Source organism: Zingiber officinale, chromosome 5A (genome assembly GCF_018446385.1).
Source record: "Zingiber officinale cultivar Zhangliang chromosome 5A, Zo_v1.1, whole genome shotgun sequence".
NCBI lineage: Eukaryota > Viridiplantae > Streptophyta > Magnoliopsida > Zingiberales > Zingiberaceae > Zingiber > Zingiber officinale.
In genome coordinates, this window is record NC_055994.1 from 21,874,290 (window position 1) to 21,895,414 (window position 21,125).

At 35.2% G+C, this 21,125-nt stretch overlaps 1 protein-coding gene across 1 annotated transcript; it reads left to right on the top strand.

Moving 5' to 3' along the window:
* Positions 1–5,856: 5,856 nt before the first annotated feature.
* LOC121982680 (grpE protein homolog 2, mitochondrial-like) lies at positions 5,857–8,093 on the top strand. The gene is made up of 6 exons (XM_042535798.1): positions 5,857–6,009; positions 6,714–6,876; positions 6,999–7,180; positions 7,286–7,453; positions 7,538–7,666; positions 7,789–8,093. Exons 1-6 carry the CDS (start codon positions 5,878–5,880, stop codon positions 7,858–7,860), a joined length of 846 nt encoding a protein of 281 aa, XP_042391732.1. The 5' UTR covers positions 5,857–5,877; the 3' UTR covers positions 7,861–8,093.
* The last annotated feature ends 13,032 nt before the right edge of the window (positions 8,094–21,125 follow it).

Here is a 21,125-nt window from a genome sequence, read left to right on the forward strand (position 1 = left end):
ATGTGGCCCACCTTCCCACAATTGTAGCACTCGCCAGAAAATTTTTTACGATCACCATAATTCTTCGAGGCTCCCCCTGGACGAGAGCCTCCATTCCCATGATAGCTTTTTCCTTTGTTGCCATCCTTTTTAGATCCACCTGTGTGTCGTTTGAAGTTGCCTTTATTTTTGTTAGTGTAGAGCGCTTCTTCTTCATCTTTTAATGAGAGTCCTCCCATTTGCTTAGCCATAGCTTCTTGACCTGCAAGTAAATTTTCAAATTCAAGAAGCGATGGCTGTGTTGGCCATCCTTGTATAGCAGCAATAAATCCTCGATATTCTGGCCTCAATCCATGAATAATTATTCTTTTTATCCTTGTTTCCCCAATAGGAGCTGATGGATCTAGCTCTAAAATTTCGCGACATATCAACTTCACCTTGTGGAAGTATTGGGCAATCGTCTTGTCACATTGCGCTATTGACAATAGCTCATTCTCCAGAAGTTGCAATCTTGTATCATTCTTCTTTGAAAAAAGTGTAGCAAAGATATCCCACACTTCCTTTGGTGTTTTGGCATCTCGGATGTGCTCCAACATTTCTTCTTCAATTGTGATCTTTAAGGCAAACATTGCTTTACCTGCCTTAATCTTCCATTTTCGCAAAATGCCATTGGCGTCTTCTGCCGGCTGCGTAGCTTCACTACCACCAACAACCTCCCAAAGATCTTGACCTTGTAGGTAAAACTCCATGCATGTTGCCCACGTGTTGTAGTTTTTGTTGTTGAGCTTCTTGATACCTCCTACTACTTGAAGGTCCCCCATCACGTCGAAAAGCTTTGATTATACCAAACAAGTTTGATTAAAAAAAACTTGTAAAGCATAAAACTCCTCACAATCTAAGATAGCTCCACCAAGAATAATCCCTGATTAACTTGGCTCTGATACCAATTGTTGAAAATTGGACCAACAAACAAGTAAATAAATTACTTGTCTTACACTAACAATAACAACACTACAACACCCTTTTTGTGGATCACTCACAATTCTAAGACAAAGAAGAAAAACAAAAAACTTTGACTCACAAATTGATACTTGATTGATGAATGAAACTAAATACAAGGTAGAGTATTTATAATACTCTTCATACAATCTGGACCGTTCAATTAATTTAAATCCTAGCCATTGAAATTCTAATTCTTATCCATGAAATGAGAAAAACACTCTTGACTACATATTTAATTTTATCTTTTTCCAAGTCGTCATCTTTATCTATTAGAAAAATAAATAATTAAATAGCAAATCTTATCTATAACTCTTATCTTTTATTGGATAAGTTTTATCCTTTATTTGGGTTGGAGTTGATATTTAACATTGTGTACAAACGAACTCATCCATACTACATCCCACCGGCTGTCGACGACCCTATTGCTGAGGATGATCCAATCCCAGTTACTGCGCCTCCTCCTGTGTTTATTGATCCTGGATTTGCCATGACTCCCTACTTTGATTTTCCTCAAAGCAGTTCATATGCTCCTCCTCCTCCTCCAACTAGTGACTTCTTTACCCGTCTGCGAGATGATATTTTTAGTCGCTTTGAATCCTTGGAAACAAAAATGGATGATCAGTACAGCTCTCTTCAGGGACAAATTGTAGATTTTCGTCAAGAGATGCTGGATCGTACTGATGCTTTAAAGAGGGAGCAGTGAAGGATGTTTGATTTTTATCGAGATGATGAGGATGAGGATGAGTGATTAAGATCTGTTGCTTTTGACTTATTGTAACTATTAACTTGAATTAAGTTTAATCTTAAGTAATTTCTAGTTAGTAACATCTTTTGCTAAATTTTATAGAGTAGCTTCTTTTGTTTTGAAATCTTTACGTAGTTTATTTTTCAAAATTATTTTTATAAAAATCCCCTTTCAAATTTTTGGTTTTCAAAATTTTTTCATTTTCTGGAGTAGCTTAGGATCTACCGTAGATTGCATGATCCTATAGTTCTAGGAGCCAGCATCTCACAAGCATAGTAGGATTCCTTGTTTGATAACTTAGAATGGGTGAGATGCTTAAGTCTTAGCCCTAGATTTCAGATGTTTATGTCCGTGCATCGTTATAAATCTGGACTTTAAACAACAAATATGAATCAATTTGGGTTAACTAACTAGTAAAAACCTAGTTAATACTAAATACTCAAATTGACCAACCTGAGTCAAATTGCTACTATCTTGTGGTAGTTAGCCTTGAACAAGGGTTGGACATTTCATCATAAGGACAAATTTTCCTTAATTTTTCTATAACCCTGTTTGGACTTTTAGGAATCGATTTTAGGGGGAGCTTCACACTAGACTTTTAAGTAGCTCATTATTTTCAAAATCTTTAACTCAATAAAGGTTTTCATGATTTAGAAAATTATTTTTCAAATTTATTTGTTTTTTAAAAAAAACCTTCTTCATGTTAGAAAATTCTTTTTCAAAATTTATTCTTTTCAAATTCACACTTAATACAATTCTTTTTAAATATTTTAACTTCTTATATTAAAAAAAAAACTTTTAGATTAGGAAAAACTTTTTCGAAAATTTTTCAATATCCTTTTCAAAATTTTCATTAAGCTTAGAAACCTTTTCACGAATTTTTTTTTTTTGACTTTTTCAAAATTTTCATTAAGATTTTTAATCTACCTTAATCTATATTTGTTCACATTTTTCAAATAGTGTGTACCTTAGGATATCTTTTTCAATAAATCGTTCTTTTCAAATTTTTCACTTCGTATATTTAAAAAAAAACCTCAAAAAGTACTTCTATTTTTGAAAACCTTGATTGTTTTACATTTCTATCTGATATTTTTGGTCTGCCCCTATTTTTGATGTGTGTCAAAGGGGGAGAGATAATGAATTCAAAGGGAGTTAGTTAACTCAAAGGGAAAATTAAACATTAAACTGCTTGTTTATTTACTTGTTGCATATTTTAACTTAACTTTGAACCTTAGTTGTCAAACATCAAAAAGGGGGAGATTGTTGGTGCAAGCTGCACCAGAATCAAACCTGAGTTTTGATGTTGTCAAAGGTTCAAGTTAAGTCTTGTTGTGATCTAACAAGTTGACTGAGTGTGCAGGATATTTACTCAACCGAGAAAGCCCTAGCTAGAGGCTAGGCGGAGAAATCTTAGCAGATCGTGGAATCCAAGTGCAAATCCAAGCAGGTCAAGGGGACCCAATGCTTGATGGTATGATCGAGAGGTCTAGAGGGCCGAAGATCGAAGGAAAAGTCTTGAGGAGCCAATCAAGGCTGAGTAAAAAGTCCAAACTAGATCTGGAGGATCAAAGTTTGGCAGGTGGGTTGAGGTAAACAAACTGGAGGAGCGACTGTGAGGTCGAGTTCTAGAAGGGAACAACCCTAGGTCGCTGATCCAACTGAAGAAACCGGGAAGGTTTCCAAGTTGAGATCAAGAACAATTCTACTGTTCTTTTATTACTCATTCATTATTATGCTATGTGCTAACATCTATATTGCAGGAAGTTTTTGTTCTAACACTGTGCTGCAGGTCAGACTAGATCGGTCAACCGAACCAGAGGTTTGGTCGACCGAACAAGATCAATACAAAGCAACTAACATCTCAGAACAGATCAGATCAGAGTCCGATCAAAGACTGATCGGTCGACCGAACCATGAAGACTCAGCACTTGACAGCTCATCAGCAGCGATCAGCAGAAAAGGGAAAAAGGGCTGATCGGTCGACCGAACCGGAGGACCGGTCAACTGATCCAATCAGAATTAATTGTGGCATTAATGAAGATCTTGGCTGATTTCGACGAACAGGGAAATAGACTGTTTGGTCGATCGAAAAATAGGTCCGGTCGACCGAACCATTTATGAGCATTTACTACAAAAAATCAAGCCAGCTTCTGTTTCGGCAAGGAAGGAATGGAGTAGGGTTCGGTCGACCAAACAGAGGGATCGGTCGACCGAACGCTCAAGAAAGTTATAAAAAGTGCTCGAAGTCAGAGGTTGTGACAGAACTTTCGAATCAATTCTGGTGCTCTTCTGCAAGCTGCTCACGCCTACGATTTCAGCAAGCAACTTCATTCGTGTCGACCAAGCTTCGTCTTTCAAATCTTATTGTCAGTATACTTATTTTTTATTGCACTTAATTTACATAAGATAGTAGGTATGCTACTATCTTAACATTCTTGTATCTGTACGATTCGCTTCTTTCCGAGGAATTCGGAAAAAAGGTTTTTAGTGTTTTGCCCATCGGTGTGGTCAAGGACTGTGGGCCTTCGAGTAGAAGTCGAGCTAGACTCCGAACGAAGTAAAATACTTTGTCTCCTTTTTTATTTCCGCTGCACGACTTTGATTTGAAAGAAAAGAATAGTTTTAAAAAGCGCGATATTCACCCTCCCCCTCCTATCACTCCAAACGATCTATCAAACAGTGGGGATCAGGAGAAGAGGAGGAAGAGAAGTGTCAACTTCTCTTTGGTCACGGTTTTATGCACGAGGGAAGGTGAAACCGTCGCGTGGCGGTTTTGGGGCAGATCGGCGTGAGAGGTAGGGTACAGCGTCGAGAGGGGAGGGCATGCGGGGGAAAGGGGAGAAGGAAACGACGAAAATGAAGAAAAAGGGGGAAACAAAAAAGAATAGGAAAATCAAACATTTCCTCGTTTAAATGGGGTAATCTAAACAGACTTTCCCGGGACCCAATATTTATCCCCGTAAACTCGTCATCCGAGTTACTAAAAATTTCCGAAAAGTTTTCAAAAATTCCGGAAAATTCTCTTATGGTGATTTGCCCTTTTTTTCGGTATTTTACAGGAGATGGGGGTTAGAGGTTTGGAGTGGATGATAGTTAGGGTTTCAGCCTTTAGGAAGAAAAAAAAATGAGGAAGAAGAATGATATTCGGGAAGAAATGAGAGGATTTAACCATTTGGATCATTTGGCTAGAGGGACCCACAACTAAAAAAAATGAGGAAGAAGAATAGGATTCAGGAAGAAATGAGAGGATTTGACCATTTGAATCATTTAGTTAGAGGGATCACAACTAAGTAAAGAATTTTTTTCTTTTCCTATTTGACTTGGACCATTTGGCTAGATGTGCTGTCTGGTCTGTGTGAAAAAAATTATCAAAAAAAGACACACACAGGGGGAAAAAGAATAAAAAAGAAAGCAACCTTCTCCTCCGATACCAACAGCCTTTGCCAGAGAATGAGGTATGCTGTGGCTCGTGCCGTCAATGCCGTGGGCTAGGCATGGGCCGGTGCTAACACTGTCATCTGTGGAGAGCTATAAAAGTAGTCCCACAATTTTTACTAGTGGACGACAATCAAGTTAGAGGAGGCTGAAGTCTCCCTCAGCCTCCCAGTATGAGCCCGATTAATACTTGATGCAAAATATTTTAAAATTTATTAAATATTTATTAAAAATATATAAGAACTTTTTTAAAACTAAAATTTTAAAAAAAAGTCAGAATTAAAAAAAACATTAATATTTTTTTTAAAAAAATTTAAATTAATTTTATGATTCTAAAATAAAATTTATGTACAATATTATATTTTAATCATAATTTTGTTTTTACTATTAGAAATATTTCTAACCACTTAAATTTAAGTTTGATCTTGCATCATGGGTCATGCCCAACCTAGACACTTGGTCGACCTAGATAGCAAGAGCTTGACTCGTGCTAGGTCGAAGCGTGATCCAAAAGAAACATGGGAAGTTTTGTTTTTTTAATGAACATAATTTTTAGAATCAAATTTCCGAGTAAAAATGTGATTTCAGATAGTTATTGGGCTTAAGTGCATAAAGATTTATGAGTTTCTTCTTCCCCAAGCCGACCCGCATTCCTGATTTCTACTATATAATGGATCGATCGCACTCTTTATCAATCTCGGTTCGTCGGATGATCCATGGCTTCAAGGGTTTTCTCTCGGTCTGTGAGGGGCTCCTTCCGTTACCGCCTCCTCGATGGAGTCGTGCTTCGACGGCTTTCACTGCTCGGGGAACCCGCTGCAGGTTCCGCCATTCTTCCCTTGAACAGGGTGAGGGATTGCTGCTTGGTTCCGGCTTTACTTTTCAAATCGTTGCTTTTGTGTTGGTGAATGCTTGATGTACGCATATTGTGATTTCTGGCCGGGTGACAGATTGTGAATATCATCTGAGATTAATTTATTGATCTACTGTTCTGTTTATTTAATTTTCTCTTCTAATGCTTTGTGGCTCATCATTTACCGCTTCTGCTCACTTGGTGATCCGAAAATTGCTTTGAATAGTTTGTTCGGTCATGATTAGTTAAATGGACTTCTGGTGTTCAACTGCACCAATAAGAAATAGATATTGGACTCTGATTCTTTGAATGAATGATTAACTATTGCTTATGAATCTATAATAACTATTTCATATGAATACGTATTGTTTGATGAATTTTGCAATGAAATATACAAATGTTTAGTTCATGGTAATCTTTATATATTATATAAAGAGAAGCACAATGAAACTACTATTTTTTTTTTTTTTGGCATTATTCTAGTTCCAAAGTCAAAGTTCTTTCTTACAATCATGATATTGATTATTGGATCGAGCATGTTGATGCTTCTTGCATATCATGATAAGAGTTAGTTCCTTTTCTTTCATACTTATCATGATAATGGTTATTGTGTAGAACATGTTGGCGCCTCATGTTTATTGCTTAATTTGGTAGTAAAATTCTAAATATATATTTTTCGTGTGTTTTTCCCTGTTGCAGCCTGCTCCTTTGCACTCAAACTTATGGTTGAGTAGATCAATTGGCACAACTACATTACAAAGATTTGGTTTCTCATCAGCGGCATCTCCTCAGCCGATTGATGAAACAAACCTATATGATACATTAGAATTTGGAAACAGTAGTGATATCGAAATATCTCCTGGTGAGTTTTCTTTTTAAAACATCCAAACTGTTTAAAGTTTGGAATCTCAAGATTCCACATCTTATGCTGTTGCAATGAGGAGGAAGAATACTGAACAAGATTCACATTTTTTTTCAATGGAGATCCTGAACTTTCCAGGGATGAATTAGTTAAGTTAATAGTTGAAAAGGAAAAATTAAATCAGTTGAAGGTCAAAGAACTCGAAGAGGTGCAGGATAAAGTTTTACGCTGCCATGCTGAAATTGAGAATATCATAGAAAGAAAAAAGCGCGAAGCTGAGAACTCCAGGAAGTTTTCGATTCAGGTATGCCCTGATTCATTTTATTATTCACATACAGTCACCCTTTGTTGATTTATGTATTTTTAGTTCTAATAGACTTCTGACTCTGATTTCACCATTCAAATGAAGAGCTTTGTTATGAGCCTCTTGGACGTGGCCGACAATCTGACAAGGGCTTCGTCTGTCGTCAAGGAGCACTTCACCAAACTAGACACATCCAAATGCTCCACTGAAGTTGTGCCACTTCTTAAAACTTTACTCGAGGGTGTCGAACTGACAGATAAACAGCTTTCTGAGGCAAGTTCGATTGCCTGCCTTTTCAAGACTGCTACTGATCTTCCATTTGTTTGTCCATTGTGCTCATGACACTTTCTCATCCAGGTATTTAGTAAGTTCGGAGTCGCGAAATTTGATCCGATAAATGAGCAATTTGACCCACACAGGCATTCATCAATTTTCCAAGTCCCAGATACGACAAGACCACCTGGCACTGTCGCTGCTGTCTTGAAGGTAACCAATCTCATCCTTTGCTGTAGATTTCTTTTGAAAATAGAAAGCTCCACAAACAGTTTTCCATAGTTTAACTCGACTCTCTAGTTTCATTGAATTTATACATTTCAATTGTGGATCAGTCGGGCTATACGCTGCATGATCGAGTAATTCGTCCTGCTGAAGTTGGTGTCACCCAAGAACTGAACGAGTAGACCAAAGCTCCATCGAAAGATTTTAGCAGGATCCCATATGCCCTTCAATCTTCCCTTTTTCTCAAATAATGAGACAGATGAAAATTGTCATGGTGAGTTAGTTTAGCAGATGACAACCATCTATTCATTCTTCAGGTTTTATTTTGCGATGTAATATCTAGATATCTCAGTCTCGTTAACAATTTTCTAGTCTTTAAAGTTTGGACGGTTATGTTAGTTTTGATAAAAAAAAAAAAAAGAGACATGCTTTTCCCACCTACACTTTTCCCTCTCCGGTCCCATCTTAAAAATTATTCTTATGCCCTTTTATCAGTTTTATTTTTTTTATCCGTTTGTGTTAAATTTTTTTAAAGAAAAACAAAAGATTATTTTTTTTATCAGTTTTATTTTTTTTAATACTTTTTTATTATATATTTGTATTTTTTAATAGTAGATTATATATATGAAATTAATAAAAATAATATAAAATTTAAAATTAAATCAAAATAAAAACAAAATTGATTAAATCTAAAATTAAAATTTATATATATAAAAATTCGATGAAAAAATATAAATAAAATTGTTCAAAAAAATTAAATTAAAAAAAGAGAGGTATAAAGGTCATTTGAAAGAAGGGGTACTGTCATGGCAAGGAGAGAAGCAATTAAGTTGGATCCTCTGACCTTAATTTTTTCTGTCTCCTTGTCTCACTCGTCGACTCTAGCCCATCACCGGTGGTCTCCGGTCGCCGTCCCAATCATAACTATATCTTAGGGGGAAGGTGAATCCAGGGGTTGCCACCGATGCGATTGGAGTTGAAATCCGGTTGAATCTGAACAGGGACTCAGATCGACGGCAGAGGAAAATCTGTTTAGATCCGGTCAGATTTTAGCACCGATCGCGTCGATGGCGATCGACTGTGTTCACTTTCCTTCTAGGATATAGTTTTGATCGAGACGATGACCGGAGACCACTGGGATGGGCTAGGGCGACGAGGGGAATACAGGGATAGGTGATATTAAGGATAGAGGATTCAATCTTTGTAATCTTTAATTTTTTTTAATAGTAGATTTTAGGAATTATTATTTGTAAAAAAATTTAAAAGTCTAAAAATTATACATCAAAATAAAAATTATAAAAGATAAAAAAAATGATTAAAAAAATAAAATTAAATAAAAAATTAGAAGTTAAGGAGTTAGAATAAAATAACTTCTTATTTTAAAGAAAGGGGTAAAAACGTAATTTAAAAGGGGAGAGGGAAGGGGGTGTTGTGAGCACTAAGAAAAAAAAAAAAAAAGCATCGTTGTCAATTATTTGAAAAGTATGTGTAGTGAACGTTCTCCTACTCTAAACTGTTCAATATTCTTTATAAAAAATATAATTTGTTTTATTATAAAATAATAAAAATATCCTGCGATCTATATCGAAGGTCACCATTATACCTTTAACGGAGGCGATAGTCGGCGACGGCAACCGGTGGCAGTGAAAGCAACTGTCAATAATTGATTGATATCGAAAATAAACTAAAGGTATATTTGATATTTAAATTTTAATTAAACGATGACTTCATAATGTAATCGGATTATATGATGATTACTTTATAATTCAAATTATAAAATTTTATTATCTTTTGTAATCCAAATTATATTATATTATAATTTTAAAATTGTATTAAATAAAATAATTAATTTTATAATATAATCTTGATGATTCCATCCTACCAAATGTAATCTAAAATTATTATAATGTGTTGGGCCTCGCTCTAAGGTCACTTCGTACTGAGGTTTAACTTATAGCAGAGCTCTAGGTTTTGAGCAGTACCCAGTTAATTGTTTTGTTTCGTTTTTCCTTTTTTAGATTTTTGGGAATTCATTGTTTGTTTAGTAAAAGTAAGTGTTGACAATTGGTGATCCATTGGCTAGAACTGATCTGGTCAGGAGCTGTTCAGCTAGTTTAATTCGATCGGATATATGAGTTCCTGAGAGAAATCGTTTTTAGGATCGTGTGTGCGCTCGTTCCGAATCAACAACACCTAGGGAACGACGAAGCAACAACAAGATCAAACTTATACAAATTGTAAATTCATACTCTCTTGCTGCTTGGGCTTCACTTTATTAATCCGGGAGATATAACTCCTAAATTTGCATATCGAATAAATACAATTTATGCACACTTACAAGTTAATCGATGAATATTAATGTGTGTTTACTATTATATCATGTAAGTAAATGTTATTATTGTTGGTTTGTAAATTTTTATAAAACTTATTTAATTCAATGATATAAGACTTAGTTATACTACAGCAACATCAGACTCACCACTAAATCAATGATACAAAACCTATTTAATTCAATTAACATAGTAGAGAATTTAATAATCTAATATGTGATGTGTAATCGAACTAAAATCATTCAAAATGTAATATAATTGCTTAAATTAAACCCAAATTATCCTCAAGATTAATATATTTCTAAAAGAACACATGTAATTTATTTTCTGTTAAATTATATTTAGAAATAATTTATTCTAAAAAATTGTAAAGAGTTACGATCATTTGCCATATATTCTCATCGACTCCTCCCTCCTGATTTCTTATTCTCCAATGACCCGTTTATATATATATATATATATATATATATATATATATATATATATTATTGTTATCAACATGGAAAGACATGACAGTTAAGATGATGTTAGTAATGAGGTGCACCTTTGAACTTCTCTCCTGTATAAGGTAAGGGAAGAGGATGCTCAAAGGGAGGGCGATTATCTTATATCTTGACTATCTCATCTTTTGATCTATTTTCTACTATATTCTATAGCATTTTCTCCTTTCGATTATTTTTTTTTTTGGCTCCCTGATGACTTATGCTCTATTTACTCTGGAGTTCAAATGATAGAAGGGATTGATTATGCATGATACAAAAGAATATAGACGAATATATTTTAAATTTATCTACGATCAAATTTAATTCATTTTCTTGTCCACCCAAAAATATACAAAACGCTACTTTCCTCTGCATTAGGCCCCCTCCTTGAGCTCCATCGTCACCTCTTCCTCAGCCGCACTAGCGAATTCCCTCATCCTTCAACCCCTAAAACACTTTGACAACTAATCATGATAGGTCAATTTTAATGTTTGACATATATCTCCAAATACAAAATACTAAAAGAACAATATGAGAGTGCAATGAACTTAGGTTTGATTAGGTATAATCATGATTTTGATGTATGTGTCAAAGAGTTTAAGTTAGGTATCATTTATGTTTGATATGTGTTTGAGTCATACAAGACTTAGTGAACCACATATAAGAAACTTGGTGCAATCAAGCTTGATAAGTTCATCCTATGACTCGGGTTCTTGAGATCTGTGAAGGATGGTGTGGAAGACATCCGAGGTACCGTCGGATGAGTAACAATGGAGTGGAGTCGAAGGAAGCAGATTTCAAAGCAACGTGAAGGATGACACAGAGAAGAGCTGCGGGTTCAAGTGCATTTGAGGAACGAAGGCTGAGGAAGAGGGCTTCAAGGGCAACTCTAAAGAGGATGAGAGTTGAGACCAGTCGATTGATGATGTTGCCAATCAACTGAGGCAAGATCGCGAGGGCACAAAAGATTCTATGCCCGATGGCTGTGATGGTCAGTCGACTGTTAGAGAGCCATTGGCAATCCCGGATTCTGTGGAGCACCGTTGGCTATGTCCAACGGTAGCATTAGTTGACTGATGTTGTTGCCAGTCGACTAATGCACAGGAAATCAGTTGACTCGGGATCAACTCTTTCCACTTTATTTAAAGGAAGTTTGGAGCATGAAGAAGGGTACTAATTGTTGTTGTATACTCTTAAGTGTTTACTCTCAAGCTTCAAGTCTAATACTTCTCTTCCTAAACCTCATTCTCAATCTTGTAAAGAAGAAGAGTGCTTTATGCGAGGTTTGCTCCACCGAGAAGGAGTACGCATTAGTCGGAAATTGTTGGGGACTAATCCTCTAACAGATTGAGGGATCGTCCACTCAAGGACAAGTCGTGGAGTATGAGTTTTATCTCTGAACCACGTTAAACTCATTTGTTTGAGTTGGTTGTCTTACTTTGTTTATTTTCATTATTCCGCTACATACTAATAAGTTGTAGGAAGAGAAGAGATTGAGTGGTTGTCTATTCAACCCCTCTTCTAATTGGACCATGATCTTTAACAAGTGGTATCAGAGCAAGGTTAGTCCTTCACTGGACTAGTCCCTGAGAAGAGCACTATCAACACAATGGCCGGTCCAAGCATTCAACCACCGAAGTTCGAAGGAGATTTCTCTTGGTGGAAGAAGAAAATGGAGATATTTTTTAAAATCAACTTTGAAATAATGTTAATCATGGAAAATGATTTTGAGATGCCTAGGTATGAAAACAATGCGATAATAAAAAAAATCAAGATGGACTAAGAAGCAAAAATAAAAACACTTAGCAAGCTCAAGAGCAAAGTATCATCTCTAAATGTGCTTCCTCGACAAGAAGTCAATCGGATTGGAGATTACTCAAGTGCCAAGAACATGTGGAAAAAATTGGTTGAGTTTCACGATGGGGCGTCAGAAGCAAAATTGGCAAGAAGAGATCTCCAATCTCAACTCAACAATATCAAGCTTGAAAAGGGAGAAAAGGTGTCCATGTTATATTCTAGAATTAAAGAGATCATCGATAGACTATCAAGTACAGGTAAGACACTTTTAAATCGGTATGTGATGATAAAAGCCATCAATGTCTTCCCAAAAACCTCCACATGGATGTCAATAGTAGATTCTTTCTACATTTTAAAGAATGTAGAGGTATGTGCCTTAGATGAATTCTTTTCAACTATAGAAATTCACTAAACTCGTGTTGAAGGGTTAAATGGAGAAGCTCATAGATCAAGAGAAATAGCACTTGTGGATAACAATGAGAAGGGAAAGAAGAAGTCACTATCTCCACCATCATCTGATTCCAAGGAGTTAAGTACTTCAATGGATAGTGATCAAGAGGTATATATGATAAGAAAGATGAGAAAAGTATTTAAAAATTTTAAATCTAACAAATCACATGCTAGGAGAAGTTCAAGAGTAGAACAAGGAAGATCATATGCTATAATTGCTAAGAACAAGGGCACATGAGGGATCAATATCCTCTCTTAAAGAAGAAGGAAGAAAAAAAGAAGACAAAGAAAAAAGGGAAGAAGATCTAAAACTTAAAAGTAATATGAGATGATCCATCATCATCGAAAGAAGAAGAACACCTTGAATCCCATTTTGCTCTAATGGAAATTGAAGACCTTGCCTCTACCTCATCCGAAAATGAAGAAGAAAGAAGCCCAAGCGAAGAAGAGAGGAACTCAAGTGAAGGGGGAAGACAATCTTCCGATTCAAATTTTTCGGTAAGTAAGGTATATATATTCTTCCCACTTATGCTCTAGTTAAAGTCATTTCAAGTTTAAGTAGACATTTGTTTAAAGTTAAAAGGAAAAAATAAATCTTTGAAAAAATGATATTAGTTTTCTAGAAGAAAAATTAGAATCCATGTCTTCTAAAGTAAAAGGTAGAATACCTTAGTAAGGCCCTTGAGAAATTCATGATTGACTCCAGTACCTTAAACATAATCATAGGGAGCCAAAGAGCAAGTTTCAAAAAAAAAGAGGTTAGGATACAAGAAATCAAACAATGAAATATCCTGTTATTGTCTAACTGATAGGGGTAATCAAAAACAAAGAAGGTAGATAGAAAATGGATCCCTAAATAATATTTGATTAATCCAATTAGAAAGAATTTCTATTGGGTACTAAAGTCAATTCTCAAGAGTTAAAGGATTTTAAGATAGTCAACCATAGAAGATATAATTCAAATCCTTTATAAATGGTTGACTTAAGATCTAAAGGGGAACACGTAGCCTTAGATAGAAATTCATGATAAAAAGGGCTAAGTAGAAATTACCTTCATTACATCTCACAATAAACTATAAGCATGACTTGCTTTATAATTCTAGACATGGAAGTGGGATGATAAGATAATATATTAATTCACTTACGCTTATGACAACTTGATGAATTATGAAATGTATTAAATATAGTGATCATTGACCACCTATAGAGAAAGTAAATGTTTAATTAATGGATATCTTGCTCATAGATCATAGTTGGATATTTTAAATATTTTAAATATTTTAAAAATAATTCTGTGTTTTGTAAACTGTGGTTTAGCTTTTTAAAATAAAAGAATTCAAAACAAGGGTTCAAAATTGATAAAACATTGAATTGTTTTAAGGTTTTTTTAAGTGCTTGTCAAAACTTGAAAATACAATGAATTTTCATGAAAAAATATTTTTCCTTGTTAGAGGAGCTTAAAATAACTATGTTGTCAAAATTTTAGGAGTTTTTAATTTTTTTAAAATTTTCTGTATTTATGAAGTTAATTTCAGAAATCAGAATCTTGACTAAAGATGTGCCAGTCGACTGCATCAGAGGTCAGTCGACTGGAACTAATTTTCCAGAATTCTGTCTTTGTTTTAGAAATTGATTTTGATTCACTCTAAGCCAAAGTTGATACCACAGTATGTTTAGTAGTTAGGTGTAATATTTTTTATGGTGTCAAAGGAAGAGAAATGATACGATTTAAGTTAAAAACTTTTATTTCTCTATATCCGGTTAAGAACTTGAAGATTAAGTGATAGAGCAAAAGTGGGAGCTTGGATTTATGCTTCATGTTTATATATCTATATTTTACTTTTAATTTTCAAGTGTTATTTATATCTAACTTAAACATATTGTCACATATTAAAAAAGAAGAAATTGTGAGTAAAATCAACCTATATTTGATTGGGTATAATCATGGTTTTGATGTGTGTGTCAAAGAATTTAAGTTAGATTTCATATATATTTGATATATGTATTTGAGTTGCGTAACATTTGATGAATCACATATGAAAAATTTGGTACGACCAAACTTGATAAGTTCATTTATATTAACTTGGCGGACTAAAAAATTTCTAACTTAATGCAATCCAGAACGAATTATAGATTAGGCGACACAATCCACCAGTGCTAAAAAATTATATATATATATATATATATAATAATAATAATAATAATAATAATAAGTTTGAGTTGTTATTAGATGGATATGAGTTTATTAAATTTTCTCTTTTAATTTTAAATTTTAAAAGTCTACGTATATCAATTGTTAGTTAGAGCCTTATAGTCAATCATTTGATAATTGTTGTATGGACTCGTTATATCATATTCTTATATATATATAAAGGCATTTGTTTATGGTTATTATGCTTACTTGTATTGGTGCCAAATAATTAAGTATAATAGCGTCCTTGAGTAGAAGGTTCTTACCTATATCAATCGGTTAGTTGAATCGATAGTGAGATGATATAGGAAACACTACTCTTAATCATTCCTAGTCAAGTATTAGCATTCAAGGACAATGTTAATGCGACGAGACTAGCATGTAAGTTAACTTGATGACTTGATCTCACAAGTCATGGATATGGAGATATCAAGTTGACACATGGGTATGCATTGGAGAATGTATACTGAATGACCCGCCATGAGAAAGTATCATGGATCGTTATATGAGTGTCATATACTTTCTCATGTGGCTATTAGTATGACTATTAGTCCTTGGGCCTGAAGTCACTATGATTCCCTACATAAGGAGTTGCATACTTTGGCTTCGTCAAACGTCACCCGTAACTGGGTGGACTATAAAGGCGATTACTGGGTATGTAACAAATTATGCGGAGGGATGTGAGTGATGTAGATGAGATCTATCCCTCCTATATGACGGGAGTGACATCGATATTCTTGATAGAGTGAGACCACTAAGTGCATGACCATGCCCAAATGAGTCAATATGAGATGTTGAGCTCATTTGATTGAGTGAGTCTACTTAGGATTCAAGATTTAGATTGATTAGAGGATGACACAGTCTATGCCTCACATTGATCAATCTAGATGTCAAGGATAGAATGACACTTGTCATATATTGTGAAGAGTCACAATTAGTAGTCACAAGGTGATGTTGGATCTCAACATTCTTATAACTTGGGTAGTAATGATGTGTTGCTAGATACCGCTCATTACTTATGCTTCTAAATGGGTTTAGGAGCATTGCCAATGTTATAAGAACCTATAGGGTCACACACAAAGGGCAATTTGATGGAGATTAGGTTCATTTGATGAACCTAAAGGATTAGGTCCATGTGATGAACCAAATTGGATTAAGAGTAATCCAAACTAGGCTAATTGAGTTGGACTCAATTTGGTTCATGTGTTAGATGAGTCTAATTTGGACTTAGACTCATTGAGTCAATTTAATTCAATGAATAGAGATTCATTAAATTAAAATTGACTTGAACTAATGGTTAGATTTGATCAACCATGGGAGAGAAGTGGTCAAGTTTGACTTGACTTGAGAGGAAGATGAAGGGTCAAGTTTGACTTGGTCATTTGCCACCTCATTGGTGAATTGGCAAAGAGTGGGTCAATGATGATGCTCCACATTATCATGATTGCTTAAGTGGGATGTCACCTCATGGGAGTTACCAAGAGTTGTGACTCTTGGTATTCCATGGAGGTTATTAACCTCATTCACGTAGCCGATCACTCATTCATTGGGTGAATTTCATTTCTTTTGTGTAACTCTCATCTTCTTCCTCAAGCTCTCTCTCCTCTCCCTCTCCTGCACCTTGGCCGAACCTTTCAAAGGTGCTAACACACCTTTTGTTTGGTTTCTCCATCTCTTGCTTGTGTGGATACATATAGAGGAGTATCTACTTTGATACTCTCGAGATCCGACGAATCTTGGACGAGCGGGATTAGCGAAAGACATCGCATTAAGGGTAAAATTCTTCTCCTTTGTAGATCTAGTTTAGATCTAGGCTAGAAATTCGTACTCGAAGTTTTACGTAAATTTTATTTCTTCGCACGGATCCGGTGGCGGGGTTTCGGGATTTCCGCAACACAAGAAATAATTTTTACAGTCCGAAAAACCCAACATCAATATCAATAACTTCTTATCTAAAAACAAAAAAAAAAATCATCAAAATATATTTTATTAGCATGATCAACCAGATAATCTACTTGTACAGTGCTCGCTTTAGATATCATAGATTTTATCGCTAGACATATTTTTCTATAACGTATTTAGCCGGTCAATATTTAAGTTGGAAATATTTTTTATGAAAATCAATAACACAGATATTTTGATGCTGCCATATGAATCGAAAAAAAAAACAAAATGCTCAAGTATATAATTTTACGAACGGAAGCTTACCTTTATCAAACCCGTACCTCTGACATGATCACATGAGTCTTCATAGCATAGATAAAAGTGTTTTTCAGAGTATTAATAACTTGTAGAAGAAAAAAAAAATCTCGCAATTCAAATTTAGATCGGCGTGGGTCACGAGCCTCTGGACTTTTCTTAAAATAAGCTGATAAAGTTTTAATAGAATCAACTTCAATTATTTGATAGGATAAATTTATCCGATGAATCTAATCTAATTTGACGGTTCTATATGCACGATCATATCAAGTGGCTAACCATATGCAATATTTCTAGCGTGTGAATTAACTAAAATAGAGCTTTTGAGAGATATTTCTATGTGACACCACACACCATATTTTCTACAATATAAATTAAATGGACAACTGCATGTAATTAAATGTAGACATTTGACCAATGTGATTCTCATTTCAAAATAAATGTTTATACAAAAAACTAGGCTTTTAGTATACATTCTAACATGACGTCCTTAGTAGATGCTTACTACATCTCTAAGGACTTTGAGGTAAGTACTTTAGATAATTTATTTTTTACTTTCAAACTTCACGAGTATCGAATTGTAGAGCTGAAACAACTAGAGAAATCATATCTCAATGTTACCTTACAAGCCAAGATGGACGATCTCGACTCCGAAGCGTCAATCGATGAAATTGAAGTGGCGCTATTGGTAAGAAAATTAAATAAGTTTATTAAGACTAATAAATTTAGATCACAGTCGAGAAAGCATCAACGCAACAAAAGGACGGTCTGATACTACAACTACAATGAGGAAGGTCACATCAAGGATGATTACCCACAACTAAAGAAAAGGGACAAGGAGAAGTCTCAAAGACCGACGCCCTCAAAGCGCAAGAGTCTGAAGGCTACATGGGATGAATTGTCATTCTTGGAATCAAAAGTCGAAGCATTCTCAGGAGTAGCACTAATGGCCAACCATCAAATCTTTGAAGAAACTAGCTCGGAGATGAGCATAGATGAAGGAGGAGGATCATCAGAAGAAGAAAGCTGCGATGAAGGGGGAGCATCAGAAACAGAGGTAAGTAAGGTACATTCTCTAACTCCCAAGCAGCTCTTTCAGTTTATTAAAGTACTCACTAAAGATTTAGTTAAATTAGAAAAGGAAAACAATGAATTAAAATTAAACTTAGCTAAAGTATATCCTCTTGAAATGTACGATAATCTAAAATCAGAAAATGAAACATTGAAAATTGAAATAGAAAAATTGAAAAATAATGCATGCTTAAATAAATTTCCATAATTAAAACTTAGAATTTATGGAAAATTGAATTGATATATTAAAAAACATCAGAGACAACTTAGAAAAGTTCCCAAAAGTTATATACCCCCTAAGTTCTTGATTAATCCAGTAGGATGGAACCTATACTGGGTTCCAAAATTTTTTCTAGTTTAATTTCTAAGTTAAACACTTTTAGCAAGAAAAATTAAACAGTTAATTTCTTTTGAGGTTTTGTCTAAGAAAGTGGTTGTTACTTTAATAACCAAGAAGGTCTAGTACCTCGCCACTGCTAAAAAGCTAAAATATTGAAATAAAATGTTTAATTAACTTACTGATAAAGCATGAAAATAGGAATAAGAAAATGCTTTAAATAATTTTTTTTGAAAATTTCTCAAAAAAATTTTCTAAAAATTACCTAATTTAGAAATTTTCTTTTACTTAGAAAATTTCCTGCTTAAATTTTTTTTAATTTTTAAAAATATTTGTGTTTGCAAAAACTTAAGAAATTTTTTTTAATGATTTATTTTAAAACTTGAATAACTTTTACTTAGAATATTTTTACTTGAAAATTATTACCCCATTTTTTTGATGTAATTAAAGAGGGAGAAATAGGTACAAGTTTAGGGGGAGTTTTAGGGGAGTTAATATTTTTAAAAATTTTAATTTTACTTAGTGTTACAAATTCTTTTATTGCAACCTTTTTGGTTAAAATGTTAGTTTAGTAATTTCTTTAAATTACTTGTCTATTTTTTCCCTAACTTAAACTTGGGTTTATGCACATCAAAAAGACGGAGAGTGTTGGACCCTGTGGTTGTTTTGATGTGATCAACCAAGTTAGGTTAGGTCCTGTTTATTATTTGATCCCTGTATCTAAGTGTGCAGGAGCTTAGGAGCGCAGGAAGTCAAGCGGAAGACACAGCTAGCGAGAATGATGGCATAGGAAGGGAGCCGACGGGCTCGGTGCGTCCGAAGGACGAGAGAGCTACGGAAGAGTACACCGGTGGACAAGAAGAACGTGCACGATGTTCGAGGGACGAAAAGCCGAGACGAAAGCCTACTCGAGAAAAAGGCCAGAAATTGAATTCGGGTGAGCCCTATTTCGGTTGGCCGAAAACACCCAAGCGATCGGAGCTTCGGAAGAAGAAGAAAAAGAGAAGTTGGAATCTATTTATACCATACAGGTTGAAGGCACCCTCAACAACATTGAGGGCACCCTCAACATTGAAGGCACCCTCAACAGCATTGAGGTCACCCTCAAGGCGCCCTCAATGCCATTGAAGATGCCTTCAACCCAGTCTAGATTACTGTTTCGAGTTTGGATAAAGTTTTATCCGCTGACTCGGCTGGAGGCGCCCTAAACCTCGTTAGAGGCACCCTCAAGGCTCGAGATAAGTTTTCCAGGAGCTATATAAAGGCCCCTGGAGATAGGAAATTATTCATTCAATTCTGTATCAATTTCCTAGCAACTGTTTGAGCTTCTAGTGTGTAAAAGGCTTCTCCGCCTTCAAAGAATGAGACTTTTCTAGTGTGTTTTTTCAACCACCTTGGATTAACAACCTTCTTGGTTGTAACCAAGTCAAAACGCTGAGTCTTCTTTCTTTTCTGTTATTCTGTCTTATTTTATTGTTGCTATTTTAAAGTTAAAAGTTTGAGGAGAGTATTTTTTATTTACAGGCAATTCACCCCTCCCCTCTTGCCGACCTCGCTGCACCAACAATATGCAACCCTAGCATAAGACTTTCCCTTAGCATTGGAGACACTAGATCGGTATCCCAAACCTGATCTATCATTATTGGATTTTTGACTACCCAACACCATACCTAAACCCTTAGATCTAACATTGAATCTTTCTAGGGTTTTTTCCAATTTATCAAGCTTTACCTTCAAAGCTTGATTTCCCCTTTCGAGGTTCCTAACCCTAGAATTGACTTGTCCACATTAGGCATTCCTAGACCTACCTATTTTTCTAGGTATATGTCTCCCCTTCTTGGGATTAATGTCTTGGGTCTCCTTAGGTCTAACGTTTCTAAAGTTATCATGAGTGATTCTCCTAGGGTTATGATTTACAATTACCCTATTTCTATCATGATATCTAAATCCAAAATTTTTCATTTCTACATAATAATAATCATTATTTTTCCTAGCATGAATGGAGGAATTTAAATTTAACTTCAAATTTAAATTAGGGTTTACCTTACCCTTTACCTTTGGAGCTCCCCCTTGACATGAGCCTCCATTCTTCCTCTCTTTCTCCCATTTCTTCAATTACGCTAGCTTCTTGATCTCTCCCTTCTTGGGACATTTGGTGTGGTAGTGGCCCTTCTCCCCACACGTGAAGCACACAATGCACAATCTCCTCCTTTGGGCTTCTTCATTCCTACAACCCTTGTTAGTATTTAAATTAACTTGAATGAGTTTGGGAGTTATCTTATTCTTACCCATTGGACACCTACTCTTGTAGTGTCCCTTCTCATTGCACGCGAAGCAAGTGATATGATCCTTTGACTTCACTTTGGTGGAGGTGCTTGCTAGGTTGACTACTTCCAAGACCTCTTCTTCTTCTTCACTTGTCTTGGAATTTTCTTCAATTCTTGAGGATGTAGATGATGCCTCATCTTCCTTCTCCTCCTTGGATGTTGAGCATGGCTCAACTTCTGGTTGCTCCACCTCCTCTTCTTGAGCAACTAAGCTTATCTCCTTGGGCCCTTCTTCTTCTTGTGTAGGCATAGGTTCTTCCCAT

Excerpts from the sequence above, each read along its gene's own strand:
- LOC121982680 (XM_042535798.1), top strand. The coding sequence starts at position 5,878 with ATGGCTTCAAGGGTTTTCTCTCGGTCTGTGAGGGGCTCCTTCCGTTAC. Across the intron at positions 6,010-6,713 it reads CCATTCTTCCCTTGAACAGG|CCTGCTCCTTTGCACTCAAA; the intron begins GTGAGGGATTGC and ends TCCCTGTTGCAG. Across the intron at positions 6,877-6,998 it reads TGATATCGAAATATCTCCTG|ATCCTGAACTTTCCAGGGAT; the intron begins GTGAGTTTTCTT and ends TTTTCAATGGAG.